At 32.8% G+C, this 24,889-nt stretch overlaps 3 protein-coding genes and 1 pseudogene across 5 annotated transcripts in view; 1 reads left to right on the top strand and 3 right to left on the bottom strand.

Moving 5' to 3' along the window:
- The window catches only part of LOC115454036 (RB1-inducible coiled-coil protein 1), a 28,313-nt gene extending 23,762 nt beyond the window's left edge, over window positions 1–4,551 (bottom strand). For 2 of the 3 annotated variants that reach the window (XM_037442128.1, XM_037442130.1), the window contains exons 1-5: window positions 4,310–4,551; window positions 2,844–2,988; window positions 2,412–2,602; window positions 2,003–2,244; window positions 1,143–1,270 (exon numbers count right to left, since the gene is read on the bottom strand). In XM_037442128.1, the coding sequence (XP_037298025.1) occupies window positions 1,143–1,270; window positions 2,003–2,244; window positions 2,412–2,602; window positions 2,844–2,911 (629 nt within the window). In that variant the 5' untranslated portion in view covers window positions 2,912–2,988; window positions 4,310–4,551. The remainder of the gene's footprint in view (window positions 1–1,142; window positions 1,271–2,002; window positions 2,245–2,411; window positions 2,603–2,843; window positions 2,989–4,309) is intronic. The other variant, XM_037442129.1, reaches the window with a different exon arrangement.
- Window positions 4,552–8,501: 3,950 nt separating this feature from the next.
- LOC119190317 lies at window positions 8,502–10,812 on the top strand (annotated as a pseudogene).
- A 3,767-nt stretch (window positions 10,813–14,579) lies between these two features.
- Window positions 14,580–24,811, bottom strand: LOC115452307 (glucose-6-phosphate 1-dehydrogenase). The gene is given in 3 exon segments (XM_037441754.1): window positions 14,580–18,934; window positions 18,937–19,531; window positions 24,676–24,811. Coding segments are annotated over 2 exon segments (1,482 nt in total). The 5' UTR covers window positions 19,340–19,531; window positions 24,676–24,811; the 3' UTR covers window positions 14,580–17,855.
- Window positions 20,481–24,662, bottom strand: LOC115444160. Its single transcript, XM_037441753.1, has 7 exons — window positions 24,065–24,662; window positions 23,272–23,373; window positions 22,644–22,730; window positions 22,071–22,519; window positions 21,540–21,933; window positions 21,196–21,428; window positions 20,481–21,092 (listed from the first exon to the last, which is right to left on the bottom strand). The coding sequence occupies exons 1-7, from the start codon at window positions 24,363–24,365 to the stop codon at window positions 20,976–20,978; spliced, it is 1,683 nt and encodes a 560-aa protein (XP_037297650.1). The 5' UTR covers window positions 24,366–24,662; the 3' UTR covers window positions 20,481–20,975.
- Window positions 24,812–24,889: the final 78 nt, after the last annotated feature.

The following is a 24,889-nucleotide window of genomic DNA, read 5'->3' as shown; positions in this document are numbered from 1 at the left end:
TATTCGTTCGAATGAGGTATGTGGACATATGTAGATCAAACCAAAGGCGGCAATTATTATTTTATCATAAAACTATTAGCAATCAGTATAAACACCAGTTTTATTTATTAATTATGCATACGTAGTACATAATCCGATACACAATATAATATCAGCCCTGTATTATATACTGTTCCACTGTTGGACACGTGCCTCCTCTACCGCTGAGACGGATTAAGCCTTAGTCCACCACGCCAGCCCAGTACGGATTAGTAGACTTCACACACCCTCGAAAATTCTTATAGAGAATTTCTCAGGTATGCAGGTATCCTCATGATGTTTTCCTTCACCGTTAAAGCAAGCGATAATTCACAATGAATACACACATAATTTTTTAGAAAAGTCAGAGGTGTGTGCCCTTGGGATTTGAACCTGCGGACATTCGTCTCGGCAGTCCGTTCCACAACCAACTAGGCTATCGCCGCTTACACAATATATTTTTAAAATAAAAAAGTCGCCAAAGTAAATGTCACCTCATTGTATTCGTTAATCTAAATAGTAATTAATATTAATGTTACGTGATAACCGCCAAACTAAAATCTTATGAATACAAGAGTGAGATATATGGCGACATAGGTATTGTCTAATGCTTTTGTGACTCTAAAAGTTCATAGCTGACGTCAATCTTCATGGTCGGCCTGATGTCGGTTTCCTGTTCCCCTATAATCTTTCTAAACAATAACACGACAGCGCTCATGACGTCATTATACATAGTGATTCAAAATGCCTAGAAAGGACTTAGAAAAATTATGAACGTATGGAATCGATTAAGCCACGCGTCCCTGCTCCAATGAAGTATGTCCAATAAAGGGTAAAAGTATATTTTCAGCAATTTAATTGGTTAAAAAAGAAATCTATCTATATTCTATTCTAGCTCCGCGTTAGTCGCATGGAATCACTGTAGTAGTTCCAACATAAATACCGCCTAAAATTGCACTGGGTAATTAAACAAATGTAACGCGATTTTCATTTATTTCGAAGAGTAATAAATAAAACATTCTGGAAACAATTGAACACAAGACAGGTAAATAAATTGTTCCTATTCTTTACGTATACGACTCATTAGTCATACAAAGAAGGAAGTACAATTAAAATAAACTCACGTGCTCAACTTCTCGTGGTATTCTTGTTTTTTTAACCTGTGCTTCCTGAAGGATTCTTTAAAATTTCGAGACCGTTCACAAAATTCACTGAATATGTCCTCCAAATTGGCGACTACTGCCGCCCAGCCCTGTGAAATAAAGATATTACGGTAGTGTCTTAATTTTTGCAATAGTCATCCCATACAAAAATTATGCAACAGGATAACATTTCTTTAATACTCACAAAGTTACAAATGTTGCAACTCACAAAATGCTACTAATTTTGTGACTTGTGACGCTTTGTAATAAGGGTATTACAAAGATGTAATTTTTTATGTTTTCTAATTGTCATGAAATTCATTACCTATATAGGTATTATCTTATATTAGAAGAAAAAAGAGACCAGTTCAAGTGGGCCTTGTGCACCAAGCATTCTAGATAAACTACTTTTCTTGGTAATACAGTACAGTACATTTACAGTTTTAATTTTTTTTCCTTTACATATACTATAAAACATTGCTTGTTGCCATACCATATTGCCAAATTTCATGAGTCTAAGTCAATAGAAAGTATAAGTTTTAATTCCCTTGTGAAATCACAAAATATGCCAACATAAACAGTATTATCTTTTGTTTGCGTTGACCCACATGTTTGATTTTTTCACAGCTGAAAGTGGCTATCGGCCCGAGTATTTGATATTATTTTTAGTTCACATATCTACGCGCTTCTGAGAAAAAGAGTATTAACAGACAGAAACGGGCCAGAAAATGATCCTGTAAAGGATCTCCTTGAGATATGGAAATGTAAAAAGCCCAAAACTAAATTGATTTTATCAAAATTAAATTGAAAAAACATAATGCACAAAACACTTTAAATATTACCTGATGTTGTAAATGTTGTTCATGCACCAACTGGTCGCAACTCCTGGACACTTCATGCGCGAGGTCGCTAAACTGCTGTGCGAGAGATGCACAAGTCTTCACAGTGTGCACTGTTGTGGACATTGAACAACACTTATCCACTTGAGCTTTCAGCTCTGCCACTGATTTGCTATCAAATGCACTCCTAGAGTCACTCGAAAACTCTCCAGTGCTTAACTCCACAATAGGGCTCAGATCACACACTAAAAGTTTATATAAATATTAACAAAAAAATATCCCCAAAAGTTTGTATTTGGCATACAAGATATAACTACAGATAATTAAAAAACGGTATACATAATTCAATGACATAATTTTATAACTACATTCAAAATTATCATGAACACACATATTACAACAGAACACTTACTGGATTGATTCAAACGGCTCTCTTTAACAGATGGTTTGCTAAACATGTATATAGGATTAGTGTCAGTGCCAGCACTATATGAAGACACCATGTGGTCGGACTGAAGGACTTCTCCTCCACTAACAAGCAGCACTAAAGAAGTTGCTGGCACTTTAGTCTTTTTTTCTATTGCCATTTTCAAGCTTGCCACACTGAAAGTTAGTAACATTTTAGAATTTATTTAACTCCAAGTGTTATGGGAAAATTAATATTAAATATATAAACACAATATAGACAATTTTTATGTTTTTGGTGATATAATCTAATTATATTATTGTCTGTTTAATAACATGCTTTATCAGTGAGGTCCATATCACCTTAATTATACTACAAACAAATTATGTAACAAAAATTCCCATTGTAATACTAAGTGATTAAAGTACTGTAACTTACTTTTGCAATGTGAGACTCATGTCATATGTGGTCATCTGACCAGCATCTACATGAAATACATACAACATCTTGGCAGTGTGTTACAATCACAGCTTAAGACTATATCTGTTCAACTTATCAACCATGTACAATGTATCCATTAAAGCTGAAAAAGATTTTATTGTAAGTATGATGTTGATTAAATGCATTGCTGCGGAAACCTTGGATTTCTATAATTTTCTTAAATCATTATGGTATGAAGTCATCAAAAATAGTTTACGTCATGTTATATACCTTAGCTATAGTCACTTCAAACTGCTTTAAAATAAGAATAAATTGATCTATATGTTTCTATCCATGTAAGCAATTGTGATATCATAATTTAAAAACATAAAGAAAATAAAAACTCATTTTAAAGCAATTTTCTATATTACTTTACGTATTAAAATCTTTATAGAAAATCTATTATGCTTTTTAAAAGCCACACTTTAGAAATAAAAAGCCCTTATAACTATACTCTATTTACCAAAAGTTATTCCATAAACAATTATTTTCTTTTTTTTTTCTATAATTACACAATTTATTATAAGAACATGGTCAAAACATGTAATAATGTGGTGAATGTATAATCATAATTCAAATGAAACTAAAAATACCAACTGTGGTAGTTTTAGTATTTTTCTGTGGTAGTTTATGTAATTAACATAAACTACCCTGGCTGTAGGATTGCACATTGACATTAATTTATAAATCCTTTGTGTAAATGTTTTTTTTTTTTAATAAAACTTAGAGGTATTTAAAACAAACTAGCTTCAAATTTTTATGTTGGGAATATAATGTTTGGATTTATTTAAAACTAATATGCAATTATGGATAAAGACAATTGTGGAATTTATAAACTATTATGTTTTTATTGTATGAAAGTTATCTTAAAGCAATATATATAACTTGCAATACTTCCTGATTTAGTGAAATGTTAAAATACCAGTAGGTACATTAAAACATAAAAATAAAGGTGAATTAACTAGTGTAAAAAAATAAATAAATGGAATAGAAGCCATTCATTTTTAGCGACCGCAGAATAACTACCAAAATAGAAAACTTATATAGACATATCAACACTCCACACATACATACTAATCTAAACATTAAATTATGAACGAATTATTATTATACAACATCTATTTTACGCAATAATATAGTTTAGCCTCATTACAATGTAAACATTTTTCAAAACAATATCGAACTGTTGTTAACGACGTTACACATTTTAGTTCATATTAGCCAAAATAAACAACGCGATACGGCTGTTTATTTTGCACTAGGAGTGATCCAGATGTTTTCTAAAATAAATAAAAACTAAATTATTGTTGCGTTTAAAGTACACAATTACTAGTACAAATATTCCACGATGACCATCATAAAAGAACGGTATGTTTTTTGCGTCTAAACCCAAATGAACAACAAAAGATTCTAAGTACACTTACGTAGTCTGGTAATAACGCAAAACGTTATAGAAGGTTCTCACTGTCACAAAAAAATAATCTTAAACAAATGACATACATTCTGAATATAATTTCACCAGATCCTTGCAATGGAATATTTTCCAGACTATACGTGGTAATTTTAATCCATAATCAAAAAACTGCATAAGGCTACCATTTCTCAACTCAATGTTCACTCACTCAGCTGACATGACAGATAGATTTTGTCTGTTCCAGTAACTTTGAATCTTTAGCACTCCCATTCTGTATTTTTTTTGTGTGTATAAATAGAATGACGTAAAAGCATGCTACATAACATACTTTTGCTGTATCGAAACGAATTTTAGTGAAATGTTGCCATATTATACAAAATATTACAAAACAAAAGATTTTTAGTCAAATGCAAATGATTGTTATATGCAACGTATATAATTATGCCATGACTGAATATTGTGTTTTGTTTGTATAGTTATTTACGACTGAAAACGATTATTACTATGTCCAATAAAATATTCTAGTAGTATACAAAATAATGGACTAGGAATACAACCTAGGAATAAAACTATTGTACTATAAAATATAATGCTTCTCTGTTTTATTATTTTTCGTTTGGGTAAATAAAAATAAGATAAAAAACTTAATTATTGAAATATAACAGTAGGTATCTAGTGTAATAGGTTGGAGTGGAGCGGGCTGCAACGGTACGGCACGCGCAGCGACTCGCTTCACTGATTCGCCTGTTGTGGCTTATCTTGATGCTTTGTAAAAAATCTTTTTTTTTTTCTTATAAATGGACGGGTCTAAAATTTCTGTTTTGATAATTTCAAAATCCACATTTTTGCCACTTTATTATCTTCCAAGTTTGAGGTTAGTTGGAATAGATATGTTCAAAATAAGGAACCAGCGGCGACAAAAAAGCGGACACTCGCGGTTATTTTTAAAAACAAAATAACTTAAAGTAAGTCAAAGGTCCCACTAACTTTTTTCTCATAGACCATTTTCGAAATTTGACTGGTTCTGCTGGGCCTTTTTTTTGGTTTCGCGGAGAAAATGCATTATCACTACCGTCCAGCCTTCGCGGGGGACCACTGGACAGTTATGTTAGGGTCACCATACTTTACATCCCCTATCAATATAATTAGTCCGGTCAATTTAGACCAAAAAATGAGAGTGAAGTTACATAAAGTCCCAACAAGCTGAATTTCAGTGAAATTGTTCAAAATATAATTATAAACAATGTCTAGAAGTTCCCCATCATTCCCCTGTAAGGAAAAAATTTAATTCAAGGTCAAAGGTCAAAAAAATGAGTTTTTCGCGATTTTCAGCAAAACGGTAAGTTTTATCATAAAAGTACTTCAGACAAAAATTGTAGATCATAAAATTATCTATAAAAAATGTATCAATACTTTTTTTCTTACGAGCCACCGTTTCTGAGATATAACGATTCAAAAAGTTATAAAAGTTGTTATCGTCATAATATGCATGAGTACGCCACGTATATACATCTAGAGTTGTAATATTTTATATAATATATATATATATATATATATATATATATATATATATATATATATATATATATATATATATATATATATATATATATATATATATATATTAAATGTTTAAATATTTTTCTATCGGTCATTGTAACTTATACTTACAATATAAAATATACATAAGTTTTAACTACAAGAATATCAGGTAAAATGAAACCCAGTCCCTTAATCTTTAAGCCAGTGTAACTTCGAGACATCTGTCTTTTGTTCTATTGTGTGCGTGGCTAGGGTCTTATACCTGCTATAATAAATGAAATACTGTTAGTCTTGAGCGTCACTCTGTAGTGAAAACACGTGTTTATCCAAACCTATATTGTGCTGTTTTGAGTTTTATATTAAAAATGTCTGAATATTGTTTTATTTGTGCTAAACTTTTAACTGAAAGTGAAGTTGTTACTGTTGAACGTGGTATGAAGACATTAATTAATGCAAGTATCGAAAGAGCTGATGATTTTTCGGAATATCTCAAAAATCAGAAATCTGTGACAATACATGAAAATTGCCGTAAAATTATACTCGAAAGTCTTCTATTGCTGCAGCTAATAAAAGACAACGTGAAGAACAAGAAGCCAGTACATCCACAGCAAGTCCTCCTCGTACTAGATCACGTATCAGTGAATCAGCTTTTGTTTCAAAGAACTATGCTTATTTTGTGGCGAGAAATTAAATGAAGAGAGTGAAAGAAGAAAAATCCTCAGATTTTCGGCGTCGAATCAGCCAAGTAAGTACACTTCAATTTAAAGATTCAATTCTGGAAACAGCTCGGGCTCGTGACGATGCTTTAGCAAAAGCTGTTCTTGCTCGAGTCGAATTTGAATATGATTTAGTTGCTGCTGAAGCTAAGTATCATCGAGATTGCTATGCTAATTTTTTAAAACCTTCCACTGGAGCTAAAATGGGTCGTCCTAAAGACGAAGCTATGAATTTGGCAATGGAGGAAATATTTACTTACATTGAAAATAGCGATGACTGTCAGTTCACTTTGAACGAATTACAAAAGGTTTGCAAAACTACGACTCTAGATAACAGAACGATTAAGCTACGACTAAAAGTAAAATATGGTGATAAACTTATTATCACTGAGAAATCGGGAGCATCAACATTCATATGCTTAGTGGATAATCATCATGATATTTTGAATCAAGCCTGGTACGAAAGAAAAAAATGAATAAAACAGAAGAACGATTGAGAGTCCTAGACGCAGCTGCAGCTATTATTCGCGAAGATATTCAAACCGCAGTATTTGATAATTCTAACTACCCTCCACCAAGTCGCATGTTTGAAGATTTAAATAATGAAATCCCAGAATCATTGACATTTCTTGTGGAACGAGTGATTTTAAAAAATAAACGATCAAATTTAGATCATTTAAAATTAATATGCACAAATATTTGCCATTGTATCATGACTGCTGTTCGACCAAGGTCTTTTAAATCTAAATTACAATTAGGCCTCGCAGTTTTTTTTCATCGAAGGTTCGGGTCTAAACGTCTTATACAAATCTTTTCGGCTTTTGGTTTATGTGCTTCTTATAATGATACAATAATGTACGAGGCAGCAGCAGTTTTCCATCGTCCTCCTCATGTCCTACCACCAGAAAGTGGCACTCTTATTCAATACGTTGCAGATAATGCTGATATTAATGTAAATACGCTAGACGGCAATAACACGCTCCACATAATGGGTATTATTCAAATTGTTACTCCAAAACATTCAGTTTTACTAGAAGAACCTATGCCACGAATAAAAGAAACTCTTTCAGCAAATGATTTCAAGGCAAAAGCTCATGTGCCGATACAGACTTATACAAATGACGGTGTAGTAGGCTACAGTAAAATAAATGTTAAAGATTTTGTTTATGGAACTGAAACAGTATCGTTGCTCAAAAAAGTTGATGTAGTATGGTTTTATGGAAAATGGAAAAATGAGTCTTTACCCGGTTGGAATGGTTTTATTGAACGTTTAACAAATAATCATACGAATTATTCTAAATCTCAAATTTCATTTTTACCATTTATTCACCAACCAGCCAGTAACTATAATACTATCTATACGACTTTACTTTGTGCATTAGAGAATGCAAAACGGTATGGCCACACTGTATGCACCGTGACTTTCGACCAGCCCCTGTATGCTAAAGCTCGAGAAATTGTATCAGCCGCACCTCAGGGCTCTGAATTATCAAAAATCATCATCAGACTTGGAGGATTTCATTTACTGATGTCTTTTATGGGAGCAATTGGTCATATTATGCAAGGAAGCGGCATGAAAGAAGTACTAGCAGAGATCTATGCGTCAAAATCATTAGAAAAATGCTGAATGGTCATGCTTACGCAAGAGCTGTTCGAGCTCATACACTACTTCAGCTTACTTTGGCAATTATAATATTAAAAGAAGTTGAAATGAATGACATAATGGATGCAGATCTAATCGTAAATATCGAGCATATATTAGGTAATACTCTTTCATACAATGATATTGAAAATGACGATGAAGTATCTGGAGCTTTACTTGATAAATTTAATCAAAAACTAAAAGAATATGAGGAACGAGGACCAACTGCAAAACTTTGGATTCAATATTTTTGTATGGTTTCCATTGCTAAAGAATTCCTAAGAGCTGAGCGTATGGGGGGATTGGAAAGCTCATTTAAACTGCGTCAAAGAAATGCTTCCTTATTTTCACGCGTCTGGACATTTTCCTTATGCTAAATCTGCACACCTTTACTTGCAGGATATGGAACAATTACAGAATTTGATTGATCCTGAAGTTTACGAAAAGTTTTCAGGAGGATTTTTTTACAGTTAGACGTTCAGACAAATTAAGTTGTGGAACTTCAACGGACATGGTAATCGAGCAGTCTATGATGAAAGCTATGAAGACAGATGGAGGTATTGCTCGAGGGAGAAGTACAAAAGAGAGCGTCATCAGTAAATGGGTTTATAGTATGCATGCTATGAATACAGTTTGTGACAAATTAGAAGATATCGCTAATGTTAGGATGGATACGACCGAGCAGCATGTTGATGCAAGTGATTCACGAGTAAAAAAAGATGCTAGAGACATACGAAGACTTTTAGAGTGGTTCTCAACGCATGATCCTTTTCCAGAGGTTAACAAAATTGTTTCTATTGCGAGTGGTGTCGTTGGTGACGATAAAATTAATTGTTATAAAGCTCGTGAAGTTGGACTTGCTTCTATGGCAAAAATGACAGGACTGACATTCAATAATATTAAATTAAAACACGCTGATAAAGTTGTTCCTCTCTTAACTATGACTAGTTCCATAAAAGTTCATGAAGAAAAAGTACCTATTGACCCTGTATTATTGTTCCAACGCATGAGTATTACTGCAGCATTTCAAGATGAAATTGAAAAATATTTTGAATATGAATTAGCTCCCTACCCTTTATCGTTATTTGATGACATCGGGATGCGTAAAACACAGAAATCTACCATTTACGATTGTTTTGAAAAAGTAAATATTGATATTAACAACACTAATGCGACATACATCATTGACGGAGGATACTTACTACACCGCGTTGTGTGGGATAGCGAAGAAACATTCAACGTTATCTTAGATAAATACGTTCAATATGTACGTAGACATTTTGGTTCCAGAGTTACTGTCGTATTTGATGGCTATGATGATTGCACGAGAAATATCAAAGCTGCAGAACAACGTCGTCGAACTTTAGCAACATCTTCATCTTCTGATATTTTATTTGATGAACTTATGACAGTCCCAACCAGTCAACAGAAATTTCTTACAAATACCCACAACAAGTCTCGGTTCATTTCAATGTTGAAAGAAAAGTTTACGGCTGAAAATATATTGGTAAAACAAGCTAATAATGATGCTGATGTATTGATTATTGAAACAGCAATAGAGCAATTCAATTTGACAAATACAACTATTGTTGTTGGTGAAGATGTTGACTTACTTGTATTACTCACTGCTCGAACGCCAACTGAAAAAACTATTTTTTTCTTAAAACCAGGAAAAGCTCAGCATCAATCAGATATATATTCATCAAAAAGTTTATTTACTTTAGTAAAGTGTAAAGATCATGTACTATTTTTACACGCAATAACTGGCTGTGATACGACATCTGCATTTTACAGGAGGGGTAAAACAGCAGTTTTCAAAATGTTTGAAAAACAAGATTTAATTCAATGTGCTGAAGTTTTTAAAAAGAGTAATTCAACTCAACAAGAAGTTATTACCAACGGCATCCGCTTTCTTCTTTCTATGTACGGAGCTCCTAAAAAAACTACCTGTTAAGATAAGCATCGATATGCATGTTTCGTTAAAAATACTAAAAATAAAAAACAAGTTCAATTAGCTTGTCTTCCTCCAACCTCAGTTGCTGCTCACCAACATCTTTTTCGAGTATATTACCAAGTTCAAGTGTGGCTTGGTTATCAGCTAGACCCTACAGACTGGGGTTGGAAGTTGGTCAACAATATATTAGAGCCAGTTCAAACTTTACTTCCACCTGCGCCGGAAAAACTGCTGAACACTATTTTTTGCAACTGCAAAAGGGATGCAGTGCTAAATGTGGTTGCAAAAAAGTCGGACTGTCTTGTTCTTTGGCATGCACAAATTGTCAAGGCCGGTCGTGCTCTAATATTGAATCACAAACAATGGAGGATTCGTTTGACTCCGACGAAGTATCATGCGATACATCGCTATTGACGCAATTTACTTGCATCCAAAATGAAGATGAAGAAGAAGCAGGAGAAGAAGAACAAGAAGAAGATCAAGAAGAAGAACAAGAATTTGAAACTTACGAATAAGACGAATAAACTTCAACACTTTTTTTTCATTTACATCGCTTTTATCTTTCCCAATCTTTGAAAATTTCCGTTATTTTGCAAAAGTTTTACATTAAACAGGATCACAACTGACCCGAGGAGTAGCCCTACTGGGGAAACCACGTTAAAAAACGCGCTAAGTACACTACCTCATAGGTGGCGTGGAAACGTGTGCATATTATGATAACAACTTTTATAACTTTTTGAATCGTTATATCTCAGAAACGGTGGCTCGTAAGAAAAAAAGTATTGATACATTTTTTATAGATAATTTTATGATCTACAATTTTTGTCTGAGGTACTTTTATGATAAAACTTACCGTTTTGCTAAAAATCGCGAAAAACTCATTTTTTTGACCTTTGACCTTGAATTAAATTTTTTCCTTACAGGGGAATGATGGGGAACTTCTAGACATTGTTTATAATTATGTTTTGAACAACTTCACAGAAATTCAGCTTGTTGGGACTTTATGTAACTTCGAATGTCTAAATTGACCGGACTATAATCTACCTTCATTGATAAGTTAAGTCAAGCCAACATTTTAGTTGTTTACTATTAATCTAAATAACGACTATGCAATATCGGTCAACATATATAGGGGTTATAATATCTAAGTAGTATATAGTAATATAAAATTGGCGATAAAATCGGTAAAATAGTTTTATTTTAATGTCATTCGCGTAAATATAAGAAATCATTAAATATCAGCCAATAAGTAGATATAAGAAGATAACGATTATAATAATCGCCGCCATCCATAGATACAATTTAACATATGAGCTAGGTATTCAAAAAGTTTTATTCTGAGTTTTAAAAGCCAATAGAGAGATAGATCACGTAAAACACTGAATTTTAAATTAGCTGTATCAGAAGTGGCTAAGAACAGAGGCGGCTTCACCTATTGTGCAGGGTGTGCGCTGCCCACAGGCGCAGTGTGTTAGGGGGGCGCCAGACACGACATCTTCAAAGACACACAATAACTTTTGATTTAATATTATCAAATTTATTAAAGATTACATTGTCTCCTAGGGGGTGCCAAGGAATTTCTTGCACACGGGCGGCACATGAGCTCGAGCCGCCTCTGGCTAAGTACTTATAATTATAATTAGGAAAAGGCTTAGTACTGCAAGACCTTTTTCTATAAGTCTATTACGTCTTAAGTAACTGTACAATACTTACTTAGGTAGGTATTTACTTACCTATTTTCCTTCTAGTCCCTTTAGTGCATGTCCTTTCAGCGTCCCTTGAAAATAGCGATATACATACGAAATACATTATCGAAAAACACGAATTATTGCGCTTGCCGCTGCTACAGGTTGCGCACAGCGACCTGTCCGGCGCGGTCATGCCGCTATCGCAAAGCACTACATTTTATTTTATTATTCGATAAATTGAATAAGTTACTTTTCAAGATATTTAAAAACTTAAGTAATTCTTTCACCATTGTTAATGTGATTCCATAATCTTACGATTTATATAAGAAAAAACGGTTTTTAAGAACGCAAAGAGCCAATACAAAAAATAATATACCTAGGTGGTTTACTAGCCGTCGTCACCTTGCCAAAAACATGTTTTCGGGCATGAGGACAACATCTCGACTACGTTTAAAACTTCAAAGATACTGTCTTTGAACTGCTGCTAAAGATTTCGTTTATAAAAGTCACACTATATATTTTCTCGGGAGTCTATGTTCTTCCCAGGGTCTTAAACTATATCCATATCAAATCTCATCTAAATCCGTTGGATAGTTTTTGAGTTTAATGCGGTCAGACAGACAGATGCGGCGGGGTACTTTGTTTTATAATATATATTTTCTTAACTTTTAAGAGGAACAATTCCGTCATTCATAATTGTTGCACAACTTTAACGTATACGCAGCGCACTTAACGGAAGCCGTCACAAGTAATCAATTTTCCCCGTTTTTGCAACATTTTTCATTACTGCTCCGCTCCCATTGGTCATAGCGTGATGATATATATCCTATAGCCTGCCTCGATAAATGGGTTATCCAACACTGAAATAATTTTTCAATTTCTGAGATTATCGCGTTCAAACAAACTCTTTAGCTTATATGATAGTATAGATATACATTAAAACCTCTATCTACAAAGGCACAACGTATTGCTAACAAGAATATACTTATCCAAAAAATACAAACATTACCCTGTTAGAACTAGCTGATACTTGGTGAGTACTGGATATCTTTACCGTACCGGTTATAGAACCCCCTTAGAAAACATGAATCCGATATGTCGTAACGGACAATAACTTAGTTCGATTTTTCGAATTTGCCGTGGGAAATGAGTAATCTACTATACTAATTTATAAATCTCAGAAATTTGTTTGTTTGTTTGAACGCTCTAATCTGAAGAATTAGTACCTAAACCGATATTGATTTTTTTTCACTAATAAGAAGCTATATTACTCCTAAATGCTATAGGCTACATTTAAAATCCTGAACAAACATAAAACTGGACTCTTATCCCGAAAAACATTCAGACAGTCGGAGACGAGAGCAATAGCTAGATCCATAAAATTTAACAATTAATTTTATTATTGTTCCTTTCTCCATTTGGAGGCAATATAGGTATTATAGTGCCATCTGTTGTTGAATAGCAGATATTATCAGTGCATTTTTCTAAATATCTCGATAAATATAATGATTAAATATTGTCTAATGGCAATGGTTTGTTTTAAGAGGTTGTTCGATTCGAGATATGATGAGTCCTGTTTTTTATGTAACTGAATGACGAGGGGAGAATGTCTCTCGTCTGATGATTCCTATACGATACGACTAGGCCACAGGACTAGGCTCAGGCTGCCCGTATTAACAGTGGCAAACCTGAGAGCAAACCCACTCAAACTTAACGTCCTCTGAAACATGAGATGTAACCCCTGATTACAGAATACTTGCTGAGTACAGATGAATAGTCACAAATAGAAGTGTGTAAATAAGTTATTTGGGTGTATTCGTTATTTATAATTCATTATCATTGTCATATTCATTCGCCAATAGCCTAAATGAGACATTAGTCTTATAATGCCCAGAAAGTTCACCGTCTGTAATATATTTCAAATCGATTTATTGAATAAAATTTCCTTACATGTAATATGCATAATTATTAGAGTTAGTAGATTTTAAAATGTAATACCATTTTAACATAAGGTCACCGTTCGACGCAGTCGTTATTATGCATAGTATATTGTTGTTGAGCTGCACTGGAAATGTACTTATAGTGTTATCGGTTAAGGTGGTAGCTCAAGGTCCATTTTCATACATTTTGTTTCGGCTTTAATCTGGGTAACTAAACAAGTATTGGCAAGTAAAGAATTTAAATTCACGTCTAGTTAGTGATTAGTTCTCGCAGTTGAAGAAAAATGTAAAAATAATTAATAATCATGGATATTTCTGCCTTTAAAATTTCGTCATATTAAATTTTAAAGGCCGAAATATCCATGATTATTAATTATTTTTACATTTTTCTTCAACTGCGAGAACTAATCACTAACTAGACGTGAATTTAAATTTTTACTTGCCAATACTTGTTTAGTTACCCAGATTAAAGCCGAAACAAAATGTATGAAAATGGACCTTGAGCTACCACCTTAACTAAAGATTACGATATTAAAATGCTGACAAGAGAGTACAAACCTAGCATATTATATTTTTTATACGTTTAAATTTTGTCGTACATAAGCTAGCCTACTAATAAACCGATTAACATTGCACGTGAGCGTTATACGAGAATATTCAATCTAGATATATTTGTAGGTAGGTAAATGATGCATTAGTATTGCCTATGAATAATTTTGATTGCGTCACTAGCGCAGTGGATGAATGAGCCGCTATGACTGTCGAGATCGTAGGTTTGGTAAATAATTGAAAACAGTCTTTGTGTACAAAATTGATATTTATTTAATAAAAATCGTTACAAAACATAAAAATTCACTTGGCAGTAGGTACAAGTTTACATAGGTACTTAATAATTATAATCGTTCGGTATTAAATATTTTTGCTATGTATTGTTTTACCTTCGCCCCAATTTGGATTAGAATAATATAACTTCCAAACATATTGTAGAAATATTTTGAATGAGTAATTAGAATAGGTAAATTGTGTTATAAAACGTGATGATCAATTGTAGCACCTATTTAATATTCTCAAAACAATATACTTACTGCCTTATATACATATATGGTATTCCGCCTTTATCCCAATGGGTAGGCAGAGCCTATGGATAGCCACTTGATCTTGATAAATATATTTCCCATTCCGTATACTGTACTAGAGATTTAAAATAAGTATACCAACAGAATTTATGAAATTTAAACTTTATAATGTGTGACACGTAATAAAACATCTTTAGAACTGTATATTTGAGAGATGCACAGAATCGACAATTTTAGAGGCAGTGTGTAATAACTTACTGAAACAATATAAGATATTCAACAACAGATTGCGGAAATATTATGTTTATATTTTTCTATATGTATTATAAATTTCGAATAGCTAGTTAGCGTCTAAAAATATGGTTAAGGCGCCGTTTTGCTCGAGGGACAACCTTAAAGATTCAATAATATTTATTTAATGACTGAATATTGTAATTAATTTTCAGATAGGTACTTATATAGATCCCCATCTACCTATATGTCTACAAAATCAATAAGCATTGCATTCTCAAATTAAATAGGCATCAATTACATTGATAAAATATTTCCTCGTTTTTACCTTAGGTACAGGATATTTACGATACTAAAGGCTGATTTTTCAATCCTCAGATAAAAATTATCCATCAAGTAAATTATAACAAACTGACGATTTCAAACACATGACGTGTAATTTTTTTATTTTATTATCTGCGGATTGAAAAATCAGTCTAATCTAATTTGTGTCATTTTCACGATTGTCACTAATTATAATTTGCCACAATTAAATATTTTAGAAATATATACCTACGTACCTTTAACCTACATACCTACTAGGAACATTTGCCACAAACGACTTAACATACTTTATGAGACATTTTTATTTTATAAATAATATCCAATCAGACAGCTCCAAATCCAAATATCGATAAAAAATATAGTGATGTAAAATTTGCAAGTTCATCAAGAAAATTAAATTTTCCGAATGTCTTCTGATTTATTTTACAAGCCTTGATAACAATTACTGGATTTTAACATTATATTGAAAATGATATTTTATATACCTACATTACAATGAGTAGGCACTTTTAACATGTGTGTTTATCAATCTGATTAACATTGGAAACAAATACCAGTCTGCGACACAAATACGTGTATACAGGTGTGCAATGTTATGGAAGAAAAACGCGAAAAAGGAAAGATAACACAAGAATAGGTACCCTACAAACTATGACATGTTGAATCATATTAAATCAATCCCTCAGATCCAATGTTCAATTATTCCAATAATATGATAATGCATGCACAATAGACATTTGAACGTGATAGATAGAAAAATATATGGTATTTAATTAGATCCAAAAATTTTAATACTCTGAGGTCTGAAGTGTTTTTACTTTAATTTTAGTTTGAAAGTTTTATTAAATACCCAATTTTAAAAACAGAAAACTAAGATATTTCCGAAATTGGTCCAATAGCCTATTATGGTAAGTTACTGTGTTCATGGTCAATAATGATTATTTAGTATCGAGTAACTCTGTTTTTTCCTGCGAGAAAAAATCCAAGATGAGAAATTGTACCTAAAGCTGTGACCTGTCTAAATCCAGCTTCGTTATTATGTACTTTTTTGTTATTATTTTTTAGAAAAAAAAAGATCCAGTTTGAGTAAAATCAAGACTTATATCAATCTAAAGGTTTATGCATAATTTCTTTTTAAACATTTTGAAACATTCTAATTGTTACTTATACGCGCAGTATACGCAATGAAGGTAACTGTTTACTTTCACATATCGCGCTAGGCGTACTGACACACAAAGCGCGGGAAAAAACGCAGTTTCTCAGCCTGTTTAAAAATGTGGTGTGTATAGACCTTTATGGTATTTTTACTGTAGATTGCAGATACAATACACAATTGCAATATCAATTCAATAATAATATTTATCAAAAATACATCTTTATTTTTGTAACACATTGTAAATGTAGTAAATAAATAATAAAATATTATATATATGAAATTATGCAAGGTTTAAAAAATTGTAGCTGTTTTCACAGTTAATGCACTTTATGAACTCAAAATATCTGTAAACAGAAAAAATCAGTCAAGGTGAGAGAGTACCTGACCTCTTTACTCTTACATAATTGCCTAAAGTTACAACATGATTCATGATACTGCCCACGTGATTATCACAGTTTTCTTTATTAAGTAAGAAACTTGTTTTAATATTATTATGATAATACATTATTGGATAAGGCACATGCACAACCATATTCATCACACTAAAATTGATCCCCATTACTTATCACATTGTTTATAAACATGTCTTTATTAATCTTAACTTAGATCAATATGGAAGTGATTTGGATACAGTATAGAAATAACATAGTATAAGTATATGTGATATAAAATGGAATTTTTATACCCTGGTGCCTACTGGCAGGATGGCTAGGCAGGGCATTTATATTTTATAGGCAATAAATAAATAGGTAATGAATGGCAATGATGAAGGGCAACATTTTCTGAAAGGGAACCTAGCACAACATATAACTGTACTAATATCCATTAATGCAGTATGCATTAATTCATTGTAATGATAATTAAATTTCATATAAATTACGAAAGAGAAGCCAGCAGAAATAGGGATATATGGATCCTTTGCCACTGTAACATAGCTTAATTTTTTACATTATGGAAAATTCCATGAGAGCTGTTGTGGCTACAAAAATGAGGTATGTTAATAGAAATTGCAATTTGTGTGCATTTAGGTATTAAATTTATTAATCCTAAAATTGCCATAACATTCTGCCAATTGGAACCAGAATAGCCATACAATATAAATTAAAATTACCCAGAATAATTTAACCTTAAATTGACCATTTAAAACAAACACATAAAAATAGTAATAATGGAATGTTTCTTATCAAACAACATTAGAACTTATTATTTTTGAATACTATTGTGCTGGACTATCACCAACTTCAGTTTAGAAGAGCCCAATCCAACACCACACTACAATAAATAAACTTATGGGCTTTCTGGTTTCTGCCATTTGTAGGAGCCAGAGAATTTAAAGTCATATTCAGACAGCTTGCCGTCTGCCTCTGGTGGCCCCCGAGAGCCGTACACATAAGGTACAGGTTTGATTTTATTTTCTTCTAATTTCTTAAGGACTGGTGTGAAAATACGCCAAGCCTCCTTCAGCTCGTCATTACGCACAAAATGCATCTGGGTGCCAGTAAATACATCCAAAATCAGTCTTTCATATGCATCTGGAACACTCGCTTCCTTATAACGAGTACTGTAAGTTAGATCAAGCTCAGTCTCCACCAAATCAAACTTCATTCCTGGGGATTTTGACATCATTTTTAGATATAAAGCCTCTCCAGGTTGAACACGAATCACCAATTCATTCCGTTTTGAATGTCCTGAGAAGATATCTCCTGGGACATCTTTGTATTGTACTCGAACTTCAGCTTTTCTCTCATTTAGGGCTTTCCCACATCGGAGTATGAATGGTACACCTTGCCATCTAGCATTATTGATCCAAAGAGCAGCAAGGGCATATGTTGGTGTGACCGAGCCCTTTGGTACGGTAGGGTCATTAAGGTAGCCTAATTTTTCTTCACCTTGACCATCAGGATTACCCACATATTGCCCAACTAAAATATCCTTTAATTCAATGGGGTTGATATGTCTAAGCACTTTCACCTTCTCATCACGGATATCATTTGGGTTTAGAGTGACTGGTTTTTCCATGGCAACAAGTGACAATATTTGAAGAAGATGATTTTGCATCACATCCCTGATAATTCCAAAGTCGTCAAAGTATCCACCTCTGCCCTCAGTGCCAAATGGTTCTTTGAAGGAGATCAGAACTGAGGCAATGTTTTCTCGATTCCAAGCTGGATTGAAGATTTGGTTTGCAAACCTTATGGTCATTAAATTTTGTACCATTTCCTTTCCAAGATAATGGTCAATTCTATAAATTTGTTCTTCCCTAAATAAAGTAGCCAAGTGGTTGCTTAATTTTTCTGAACTGACATCATCCCTGCCAAATGGTTTTTCAATGATGACGCGAGTAAACCCCTTGATAGAAGAACAAGCATTTTTATGTTCACTGTAACTTCTTCAAACACTGTCGGCGGCACAGCTAAGTAGAATATTCTGTTTGCACAAATTCCTTTCTCATGCTTACTAATCAATTGATTCAGGAACTCGTAATCAATTCTTTTGTCGTATGATCCGGCTAAGTAATCGTTTGCCGCCCAAAAGTTTTCTAGTAATTCTTCTTCCCCAGGTCGCACTTTCATATATTTTTTTGTCTTTTCTCGCACATCCTGCATAGTTTGTTTGGTGCGAGCATAACCAATAAACTTCGAGTGCTTCGGCAAAAGATTATCGCGGTATAAATACCATATTGTAGGGTAAATTTTTTTCTTCGCTAAATCTCCTGAAGCCCCCATCAGGATGAAAGTATGAGGGTATTGGAATTCACTTTTATTCTCCATTTCTAAAGTATTATTTTATTTACTTGTTCTTCGTTAAATGGTATAAAAAAATATATGTTCTTTTACACTACCACTGGTACAATTTTTTTGTATAAAATAAATGTATCACAAATGAGTACTATAAACTAAAAAAAATTAAACTTGCAATGAAAAGTTTCCCACCGTAACCCAAAAAGTAAACTCATTTAGAACCACAGATTACTTAGAGAAGCTACGCTTCAGATGGATATCTTCCATACATTCAATTTTGCTCACCATTCGGTTCAACTAAAGAACATGACAGCTTTTTTTTTTTTTGTTTTGGCCATGTTGAAAAAATAATATAGACTTTTATACGGCTCTCAATGCCTGCCTTTTAAGCCACCTCGATTTCAGCTTCCTTTTTTTCTACTTACACCAAACAGGTAGATGGTAAATGAAAACAAAACACATTTTAATTACTAATTTTTTATTTTATTTTTTACTTTTTTAACATATTTATTATATGCTTTTGATTGCATAGGTGGCAAACTTTTATTTTTTAATCTTAGAACATCTGTGCCCTTCAATATTTTATTTATTGTGTTACACCAATTAAATACTGTTAATCTCAAAGATATATCAAGAAAGCATTCCAATATACTATTTTTATGTAATTCGCAAATAAGGAAGTCAAATGAATACTTAGAAAAGATTACTTTTCTAATTTCTTTTAATATTTTTTTTTTCTGCGGTTGTTTTTCTAAGTATTCATTTGCTTCCTGGATGATATAGCCAAAACATCTCACGGCATGCTCTGATGGGTAGACCAACTTCCTTCTCTTTATACTTTTATATTCTCTTAAAGATATGTATTGATGAATTGATTCTTCTCCCGAGTTAATTGCTGTGGAAGTTAAATTATTTTTACATTGACTGCAATTATTTTTACTGACGAGTTGTCTTACAACCCACCCAGCAGTATATGCACGTGAGTGGACATGAAGACGTTCTTCACTTGCTGTGTTGGGTATAGGAACAGTTTCAAGATTTACATCTCCTATATTAGAGGGTTCAGGTGAGTTTATATCTTCACTACAGGTTTTACTAGGATTAAACAGTGTTTTTAAAATAATCAGTTGCTCACCTGAATCCTCCTCACAATTATAGCTTTCTGAATGAAATTTAATAAACCTTGTGATTAACAGTGATTTAAAGGTGTTTCTAAATGTGTAACAGTTAGGGTTAATATTTCTACTGTTATAAGCACGTACTTGACCGAAAAAATTTTCTATTGGGTCAGAATTGAAAAACCTGGTCCTCATAATTTTGATGCCTTTTATTTTAAAAAAACTCCACAGTCTTTTATAGCTCTCGATGGTTGTAATCCAATTTCTAAGAGAGGGCACAAATGTTTCTCTGTTAGTTTTGCCATCCACAAATCTTATAGAGTTAAGTTTTTTTATTGCCCCTTCCCAAAATTTTAGATGACTAGAAGTGGGTGTTATGGCTTGCCTTAAAGGTTTACCCTTATTTTTTTTATTTGGAAGACTTGTCCCATTTGCCGAATCAAAGAGGTCATCGAAAAACGATACCATTTCGGCTGTGTTGCTTAAAGATGGGCTTACTTGTGTTCCATCAGCATATTGAGCTGTAATAAAACATATATTAATAATATTTATCTCTTACATAAGTTATAAAAGTTGCCATAATTAATTGTCAACTTACAAAATTGGGCAGAGTAGAGTAAAGTGGCCGCCACTGTCTTACTAAAAACTCTTACACAATTTTTCACCTGAAATAAAAAGAAATTTTTATAAATATACATTAAATTATATACAAATAACATATGCATGTAATAATAAGTATTTACAAAATTATATTTAATGATAGCTTACCTTCATCTTTTTTATTTTCTCTGGAATCACATGTTCATCATTTAACTTGTGTAACAGCCTCATCTGTGCGTGGTTGCAGTCAGTTTTATATATATCTATAATATCATCCCATTTAGAAATTTTATTTTCATATTTTATATTTTTTGTCAAAAAATTATTTCTTAGCCCCTTTATGAGATGTGGTGGGTCGTAAATTATGCTGATTGCATGTCCCTTGAGGGAGATAACATTATCTGAAAATATTGTTATAGTAAGTGAATAATACAATGGAATTGAATATTTTATTGATTGCTATTTGAAGAATTAATATTATAAGCTGTCAGGGAATAAAAATGTTGACTCACCAATTTTTTGGCCTTTAATCAATTGTTCTCTCCGTGTGTCTTCTTGTAGACTATTTAGGGCTGATTGAAATGCTGTACCCTGATCACAGACAACAGCAATTGGCAACAATCCTATGTCACTGACTTCATTTATAATTTTTACTAAAATTGCCTTTAATTCAACTGCAGATGCTGCCCCCTTGCAAAAGTAGTATGCCAGAGGCTGTTGCCATTTATAAATTGCTCCTCTTAATAAAAATACTAATGCATGATCTGCAAGTTCATTTTTTTTTTCCAAGAGGTCTACAAGCCCTATTATTGAATCTGTTTTTTTATCATAGGTTAAGGCTGACTCTAGGGCTATTTCATCAAATATTAATGAACAATATTTTTTTTTTTCTGTCCATGTTTTAACCTGAAAACAATGATTATAGTTATTATTATTTAATCCAACACTTAATAACATTAACTTTTGCAAATTTCATTTCAATTTCTTAAATTTTATTAAAGGAACTAGAGTATGTGAATCATGCTAAGTGAAAGAATTATTACCTCCTGTTTAATTGCTTCAAATACTTGAGTATTGATCCCAGTCTCTATATCCAAACCAGTTACAAGTTTATTTAACGTGCACTTTGAAGGTAAAATAAATATTCTTTGCAAGAATCTGTAGCATTTTGGGCTTTGTTTCATTACAGATAATGCAATGAGCTTTTCTTCATGAGAAAATCGTCTCCCTTTACCTTTTTTTGTGCATTGTCTAATTTGCATCCATAAAACTTTTTTGGCAAATGGATTCAAATTTTCAGTTAATTTTTCAAACGTTTTTTCTTTTGAAAATTTAAATGCTCTGCGGGCCCTTACATGATATGCCAACTGCTTTTGAGACTTAACATACTCAGAATAAAGTTTGGCACATGTTGGTGAAAGTAACTTCTTCTGAGCTATAATACGCTTCCTTCTTCTCACTGATGTAAGAGGCCTGAAGTGAATATCTCCATCTGGAATCATAAAAAGGAATCTATCAAAATAAACCCTAATTGATATACTTCAAGTTGAATGTTATTTCATGATTGAAATTGATTTTGTGATCATTTAAAAGGCTAATAAAAATTTAAAATTTACCCTTTGTATTTAATGGTTGAGAAGTAGAAGGCAAAGCTGCTTCTTTATTGTCTTCTATGTTGTTGCTAGATTGCTTAATACCAGTTTCTGTAACGAAAAATATATACATACTACATTCCACTGATATTATCATAAACATTTAGAGACTATTGGGATTTTTTTAGTTATTCACTTTGTGTAACAGGTCTTGGTTTAATTGCCGTGATTTCATATTTATAAACTTTTATTGTAATATCTTGACAAAAATATTAACTCTAAGCGCAAATAATCATTTCAATAGAATAAATCATATTAAAGTGTGAGCTTTTAATAAATCATGATGTCTCTTTGTAATAAGAACAATATAATTGTACAAACCAAACCAATTTTCTACTTAAAGTCACTGAGTTAAATATACAGCCTCTATATTTTTTTATGAAAATAGGTTTTCAGGCTGTTATAAATACAAAGTTTTTTTTATAATTTTTTTTAATAACTTGTATCTATCATCTTAAGAATGGTTTGTTTATTTTTTGAATTAATATGTAATAATACCACCAGTACCAAATTGATGGTAAAATATGAAATTAGGCAGGGTTATGGACTATTACTAAGCACAATAAAATATTTAAGAGAGAAATACACTTACCGGTGTCCATCCTAATATGATTCTCAGTAGCACCTCTAATCTTACAATATGTATGATCATTGTGCTTTCTTTTCCTTGAATAACCATGATCTTGTAGATGGCCTGAAAAATATTTTAGTTTAGAAAATTTATTAAGAGGAAGTAATGATTATGATATCCCTCTTAGTAGTAGAGGAGACCCGTGCCCAACAGTGGGACAGTATATAATATAGGGCTGATATTATTATTTTTATATATGATTATGATAATTTAAATTGAAACAAATGCCCAGTAGACTGTCTCCAATTAAAAATCCAAGGCTTTGACTCTAAAACCTCTGACTTTATTAAGTTACATGTGTATTATTAACCTATTATAATCATTCAATTTATTGGTGAAAGAAAACAAAATTTACCTACCTAAGCATTTAACATGATAATATGCTACTATAAGTACACAAACTTATTCACACCTTCAAACCCTGAAGGGTTAGACAGAGGTGCAAGTAGTACCCCATTCATCACCATGCATTCCAGCCATCCCATGATGTGATAGGAGGCGAGTCTGTTGCCTGATTGTGCCCAAATTCCAGACTCTGGGCTAATAGGGATTAGAAAAATCCAATATCACGTTGCCCCACCTGGGGATAGAACCCAAAACCTCCTCAGCACTGCAATGGTAGCTTAATACAACTATGCTTCCATAATCTAGCAGTGGGATAGTATACCACAGGGTAGTATATTACAGGGCTGATATATAATAATTATAATTGCAATCGTCAAGAGACTGCTTATTCTGATTTTAATACACTTACTAGTGGTGTCAGTGTGAAGGTTTTGAGGAATGCCACTGTTGATTTCACTTTCAGAAAATAATGTCGGATAAGCACCAACACGGAGACGCTGCCTCAAAGGAGACGACGCAAGAAAAATTTTCTCAAAGTGCTTTTGGCACACGTGTTGTTTTCTAAGTTCTTCTATCTTCAAACTTCGCAATCTTTCACAGTTAATGCACTGTAACCACTTTTGGAGTCCTGTCTCACTGCCTGGAAATCTATATAAATTGACGTCCTTTCGCCTACTTGCACAACCCACAACACAACACCGGTTGAACATGTTGCACAAATATTTATTACTGCTTCGAAACTGAGAGGATAAGTTACGGAATTTAATCAACGCAAAACTTCACTCGATCAACTTCAAAACTGTAATGAGGAGCGGCGGGAATCTTTTTTGACAGCTGTTGTACTTGTCACTTTCATTTGACATATCATATACAAACATGGCGTCGGGCAATTGTCAATTAAGAAAGAAGTATGAGGTGAGGGAGGCAGGGTAACTGTCATGTTCTCTTAACGAACCATAGACAAACCATAGCCGTAAGGCAAATATTTTTTATATGAAGATTACCAACCGTGTTTAGAACACGAACGTCAGGCTTTTTATTAGTGTGTGTTGGTACTCGTAAGGTCAATGGAAGATTTGATATTCTATTGGCTATTTAAAACTTCGTAACATGGTCTGACCAATAACCTTAAAGCGACGCTAATAGCGATTAAAATCGGTTAGAGAGAACCAACCTTTTATATGACATTTACTTGACATTGAAATAGAAAAATGTGTTTCGAATTTGTATTTTT

Source organism: Manduca sexta, chromosome 23 (assembly GCF_014839805.1).
Source record: "Manduca sexta isolate Smith_Timp_Sample1 chromosome 23, JHU_Msex_v1.0, whole genome shotgun sequence".
Taxonomy (NCBI): Eukaryota; Metazoa; Arthropoda; class Insecta; order Lepidoptera; family Sphingidae; genus Manduca; species Manduca sexta.
The sequence above is the reverse complement of the archived record's forward strand: the minus strand, read 5'-3'. Positions and strand labels throughout refer to the sequence as shown.